Source organism: Lytechinus pictus, chromosome 4 (genome assembly GCF_037042905.1).
Source record: "Lytechinus pictus isolate F3 Inbred chromosome 4, Lp3.0, whole genome shotgun sequence".
NCBI lineage: Eukaryota > Metazoa > Echinodermata > Echinoidea > Temnopleuroida > Toxopneustidae > Lytechinus > Lytechinus pictus.
This window is the reverse complement of record NC_087248.1, coordinates 23,834,732-23,841,173: the sequence shown is the minus strand read 5'-3', so window position 1 is coordinate 23,841,173 and position 6,442 is coordinate 23,834,732. Positions and strand designations below refer to the sequence as shown.

General features: G+C 42.3%; 2 protein-coding genes across 2 annotated transcripts; one reads left to right on the top strand and one right to left on the bottom strand.

Annotated features, from left to right (window-relative positions):
* Nucleotides 1–793: 793 nt before the first annotated feature.
* LOC135153830 (uncharacterized) lies at nucleotides 794–2,017 on the top strand. The gene is made up of 2 exons (XM_064097997.1): nucleotides 794–1,172; nucleotides 1,290–2,017. Exons 1-2 carry the CDS (start codon nucleotides 794–796, stop codon nucleotides 2,015–2,017), a joined length of 1,107 nt encoding a protein of 368 aa, XP_063954067.1.
* A 1,110-nt stretch (nucleotides 2,018–3,127) lies between these two features.
* Nucleotides 3,128–4,429, bottom strand: LOC135153829 (putative nuclease HARBI1). Its single transcript, XM_064097996.1, has one exon. The coding sequence runs from the start codon at nucleotides 4,427–4,429 to the stop codon at nucleotides 3,128–3,130; it is 1,302 nt and encodes a 433-aa protein (XP_063954066.1).
* Between the last annotated feature and the right edge of the window lie 2,013 nt (nucleotides 4,430–6,442).

Here is a 6,442-nt window from a genome sequence, read left to right as displayed (position 1 = left end):
AATGATATCAAGTAAAAACATTTTCTTTTTAATATGTTAACTGTTAATAGATAGTCATTATGTTGTCATCATTGTAAAAAAATATAATTAGATATTATTTCCAGGAATGGTTTATCACCGCTGTGGCTCTCTTCATGGAATTTCCATGTCTTATTTGAAAATATATAACACGCCTACTATTCAGACTACTTATGAAATTTTGAGGATCTTCCACTCTCTCCCTTCTCTCTCTCTATCCCTCTCTTCATTTCGAGTCGTTTCCCGTCTCTGTCCCTCTCTGGCCATATTGTTTTATCTTATCTACATTACCTGTAAAGCCCCTTTCACAATTGGCGCCTCACTCGTGCGATAATTTTTTTTTTCGAAAATATTTTTTTCCGTCCTGTTGTAGAAGTGTTGTCTTTGAGTCGCAAGCAATATATAAAATCGTACGAGAGGTGAACGACCACTGCACCATGATACAACAGTCGTGAGACGTAATCGTGCGATTATTTTCATGTTTCCGGGTGCAACAGTCGTACAACGGCTGCAACGGTTGAACGATGATGCGACCAAGTCGCACGACATATGCGTTTTGTAGCGCCATATGTCGCGCGACCTAGCGACCCATTGTACGACTACTACAACCGATCGTACAAGGCTACGACCCATTGTGCGACACACCGCACCACCTGTCGCGCGAGGTGTTGGCCTATAAATACGACACGCGATGCGACTTTCTTCATTACAACCGCTGATGCCTGACGAGACGCTGCTACAGTGAACAAGACACAACCAAAATACAAGCATCGGCATGGCCCCAAAGAAGTCAAGGAAAAAGAGGAAAAATCAGCCTGATGAGGAGGAAGGGCCCCAGCCTATACCCGTGGCCGAGGAGAAAGCTACTGCTTCTGTCATAGCTGGTGATGAGGGTGATGAATTTGGTGAAGCCCAGACCGAGGATGATGAAATGCTGCAGGAAGGGGGCCAAGATCCACCAGCCGCCGCCAGTGATGAGAACAACGTGACAGATGGCCATGCTACCTGCGGTATCACCAAAGCCATGGAGCAGGAGCTGGTCGAGTTTTTCGCTGACAATGAGTTCATCTACGACAAGAGCAAGGTGGACTTCAAAAACTCTAAGAAGAAGGAGCGCAAGTACATGGAGATGGCGGAAAAGCTGGGAGTCACCGGTAAGTAGTAGCTGAAAAATATGCACATTCCGATTTATTGATGATGTTTATTAGTTAAACATGCCAATTTTTTGGATGTTGACTAATTTCTTGCTTCTACATTTTGTATATTTTCAGTGGCCGACATCAGACTATGGTATAAAAGCCAGAGGACCATCCTGGGGAAGATGAAGACCGCTGGAAAGAAGAGTGGTCAGAAGGCCATCGTCCTTACCCCCAGGCAGAGATGGGTCAATAACAACCTTGGTTTTCTGACGAAGCACATAGTCCATCGGTCACAGGGCTGCCAACTGGGCCACCTCAGTGGCCGAATTACTGAAGCCGCCTCCGACGAAGAGGGTTTAGATGAGGAGGGTCCAGATGGCAGCCAAGCACCCAGCTCCAACCAAGTCTCCAGCCAGGGGGCTGCACCTCCCAAGAAGAGGCAGAAGAGGGGGTCGCCCACCGATGTGGACAAGGCCCTCCTGGAATTCATCAGAACATCCACCGAGCAGACGGCCATCCGGAGCCAGGTGGATGCGGCACTCACCCAAGGCGCTGACGAGAGGCAGGCCTGGCTAGAATGGATGCTGCAGGCCGTCCGCCCACTCCCAAGACCCCTCTGGCGAGAGTTCACCAGGGACACTTTCAACTTGGTGAGCCGCTACCAGGATCGGGCGGACCACCTTTCCACCACCCCAGTATCTCGCCCCAGCACTCCCCAGATGATCCAGCCACTCAGGCCTCAGTCAACGCCGATCGGCTTCACCCAGGACGCTCCACCTGCTTCCTTCCTTGGGATGCTCGGGCCAAGCAGCACCTGGACCCCTCAGAACCCTCAGGGAGGATTTCAGCAGCCCAATTGACAGGCCCCCTTCCAGCAGCAGCGTGCCCCCTTCCAGCAGCAGCACCCCCACTTCCAGCAAAAACAGCAGACCCCCTTTCAGCAGCAGCAGCAAGGAGGCAGCAACAGCGCCAACACATCAATCATCACCCAGTTGAACTTGTCAGATGAAGAAGATGAACAGTGAACTTTTGTTAGGATTGTTTTTATTGTTACTTGACGAACTCTCTCAACTCAAATTATAATTTGACTATTTTGGAACATTTATTTCAAACTTTTTTAAACATTTACTCGGTGAATAGAATTCATTTTCGTTAACAAAATGTCTTGGAAAAAATATATAATTTTTAAAACAACATGATTAATGACAATATAAATTTTTTTATATCTGTACATCTTTTTTATTCTCATAAATCACGTTTTTTCAAAAATGTTATTTTTTTTTTTTATTTCAAATACATGCTATTAAAGGAGAATCAACGTTTATTATTTCAAACATTTCATTGTCAAATAAATTTTTGTTTAAAATAAATGTTGACATGATCATTCATTTCTTCTTTGAAATGATTCATTCCACTTAATCAAGGAGGCAGCAACATCACATCAATCGTCATCCATTTGAACTTGTCAGACTTGTCAAATAAAGAAAATGAACAGTGAACTTTTGTTTGGATTGTTATTGTTACTTGATGAACTCTCTCAATTTAATTTACAACTGACCCATTTTGGAACATTTATTTCAAACTTTATTTTAAACATTAACATGGTCAATAAAATTAATTATCGTTAATAAAATGTCTTTGAAAAATATATATCATGTTTAAAACAACATGATTAATGACAAAAGAAAATATGTCATATCTGTACATCTTTTTTATTCTCATAAATCACATTTTTTCAAACATGTTCTCCTTCATTATTTTATTTCAAACACATGTTATTAAGGAGAGTTAACTTTTTAAATTGCAAACTACCTTTCGATGTAAAAGTAATGTATGTTTAAAATAACTGTTGACATGGTCATTCATTTCTACTTTGAAATGATTCATTCCACAAAATCATGATCAAAGTTTACATGCCATTTTTATGGCAGAGTCTGTGCTGTATCCCAAGTAGTGCGCCAAGTGGCAGTCTATATCATGTGTTGTTGCCAGGGCAGGCTTCCAACTGGACTGTTGTAGTAGTGCTTCAGGTAAGTTCTCAGCTTCTTGCCCTCTTTGTTTGCCTGGTAGCCTCCGCCAACTCGTTCAACATCCTGCAGAACTGCTGCGTTTCTCCATGCCCCAGGGATGTGGTTGCCCAACTCATCTTCATGGTCAACGTCAATGTTCTGAAGCCCAGGAAAACGATCTCTCATTAGGTTGTGGAGGCACATGCAGGCCATAATGACTGTCCTGGCTTTTTCTGGATCAAGCTGTAGGGTACTCAACAAGCATCTCCAGCGATGGGCAAGGGTGCCAAAGCTGTTCTCCACCACACGGCGAGCCCTCGAGAGACGGTAGTTGAAGATTCTCTCCTCGTCGGTCTGCTCACGGTTGGAGTACGGCTTCTGCATCCATGTCCTGAGAGGGAAGGCGTCGTCCCCAATTAAGAAGTAAGGGGTGTCTCGGTCTTCATCTGGCAGGGGCTCTGGATCTGGCAGGCCAAGAGTACCATTCTCCAGTCCACGTCTCAGCGGGCTGTGGTTGAAGACCTGGGCATCCGATGATGAACCGGGATTACCATCGTCAGCCCAGAGGAACTTGTAATTGCCATCAACTAGGGCCAAGAGGATGAGGCTGTAGAAACCCTTGTAGTTGTAGTAGATCGTACCAGAGCCTGGTGGATTTCTGATGGCCACGTGTTTTCCGTCCAAGGCTCCGCAGACATGATGAAAGTTCCATCTGTCAGCGTAAGTCCGTGCCACTTCTCTCCATTCATCTGGGGTAGTTGGACAGGAAAATACTTCATCTTGGTATTCACTGATGATGGCCTGGCACACCTCTGGTATAAACAGAGAGATGGTATTATGGGCAACACGGAAGGCATACTGCAGGGTTTTGTAGCTGTTGCCGGTCGCAAGATATCTCAAGGTGGTGGCCAGTTTGAGCCCATGATCCAGTGGCTGCCGGTAGCGATAGGACTTCTCTATCCTCGGAGTGATGCGCTGCAACAGTTCAAGGAACGTTTCTGGTGGCATCCTCATGTAGTTCAGGAAGTCACCCTGACTTTCTCTCTGCAACTCCGTCATCAGATTATCATACTGTCCAAACAGCACACGTCTCTCAATCCAGGGTTTGAACCACCACCTTCTTCTTTGCCTTGCATGTCTTTGACGTCTACGGATGAGTAAGGCCATCAATATGACATGTCTGTCTTGAACGTTTTGGATTTGCCTTCTCAGACTTAGCAAATGCAAGAGCCTCCCAGGAGCTATTGGTCGAGCAGCAGCCATGTTTACAGTATGGATGGTCCAGACATTTGGGATGAAAGCTCAGGAGTTCTCGAGCTAATATTGGGGGTGAAAAAAAATCGTACAACGTTGCAAAGGGGGCAAGACAGGTCTTCCAATAGTCTTAGGGTGGTACAACGGACTCGTACGACAGGATGCATCATCGTACGACATGAAAATACTCGTGCAACACTCGTTCGGGGTCTTACGAGTGCGTGCAAAGTCGCACAACACTCGTACTGCCTGTCGTGCAATTATTTTTCATCGCGTCAGTCGCTCAAAATATCGGAGCAGCACGGTTTTTTTCCCGACCGAGATGCGACCATTTTGTCGCATCTGGATCGTACAATAAGTGGTACAACGGCTACAACGAGTCGTACAACGGGAAAAATTTCGAGTCGCAAGCCGTTGTAGTCTGTTTGGCAACAATTGTGAAAGGGGCTTTAGAGCTGAATACTTTATAGCCCTTCCTATTTAAAGTAATTAAATACATAGGTCTTTTATACAACTCAATCAATAATACTGCCATCACAAGGCCAAAATGAGTAAATTATCAATACCTTTCAAATTTAGATTTTCTTTATTTAAACACAATTTTCAAGATTACACCATTAATCAAATTCTCCTGTTAACATTTTCTGTGTTAAATGAACAAATTTTAGAATTTGGCTTGAGTGCAAAAATAAAAAGAGAATTGCTTGTGACACTTGCTCATAACACCACTAACACTACGCTGAACGATGATTTTTGTTTTTGTTTCACGTAACAAATAATATGATGTCAATTAAAAACATTTTCTTTTTAATATATTAACTGTTAATAGATAATCAATATGTTGTCATCATTGTAAAAAAAACATAATTAGATATTATTTCCAGGAATTGTTGTTATCACCGCTGTGGCTCTCTACATGGAATAAAAGGGGTATTTATTTCCATTTCTTATTTTTAAAAATATAACACCCCTACTATTCAGACTACTTATAACATTTTGAGGATCTTTCACTCTCTCCCTACTCGCTCCCTGTCCCTCTCTTCATTTCGAGTCTTTTTCCGTCTCTGTCCCTCCCTGGCCATATTCTGTTTTATCTTATCTACCTTGTGCAGTTGTTTTGTATGCTTTATTTTTTCTTGTTGCGCGTTGTGGCCCAGTGGATTATTCTCCGGACTTTGAAACATTGGGTCGTGGGTTCGAATCCCAGCCATGGCGTAATTTCCTTCGGCAAGAAATTTATCCGCGTTGTGCTGCACTCGACCCAGGTTAGGTGAATGGGTACCTGGTAGGATTTATTTCTTCAACGCTTTAGCGCCTATTAGTATTGCGGCTCAGGTACAGGGTAATAATATGGTACCAAGTATCAAAGTGCAGTTGAGTATATGCACATGGTAACTGCGCTATATAAATGGACATATTATTTTATTATTTTTTCTTTTGTCCGTTCTTGTAAGATTCCATAAATGTCTTGTTCTTGTATCATGCTGTCATGCTGTGTTCTTGTATTGTTTTCTTCATAAAGCTTGTTCTTGTAACGTAATTAAAAACTAAACTGTAATGATTTGTTGTACATTTTTATTTCTGTATCAATGTGTCACTCATTCATTCAAGGAAACCTTCAACAACAAGTTTTGTTTTCCAGTAGGTTTTACTTTGACACCATTATCTGTTGAAAATATTAAGTGAAATACATTCTTGATCAATCAATTCATTAATACAGTACTGTCGTTGCTTGGCTTTAGCCATAAGGCTTTGACAATAATAATTAATGATCAATGGTTCATTTTCCTAAATAGTCGCGAATATTTAAAAAAAAATGAAAATCTTGTGATGTGGCAGATGCTAAACTTGATATTTCAGAAAAAAATCATATCATAATATGCCTTTCACTTTTCCATTTCATATTTGTTTTTTTTTTTTAAATCTCGGCCGACGGTCGCAGATTGAAATGAAAATATACCGGTACATTTTCCCTCCTTTTTAAAATTCAATTTGTTCATTTATTAGTTAGATTTTGTCTAC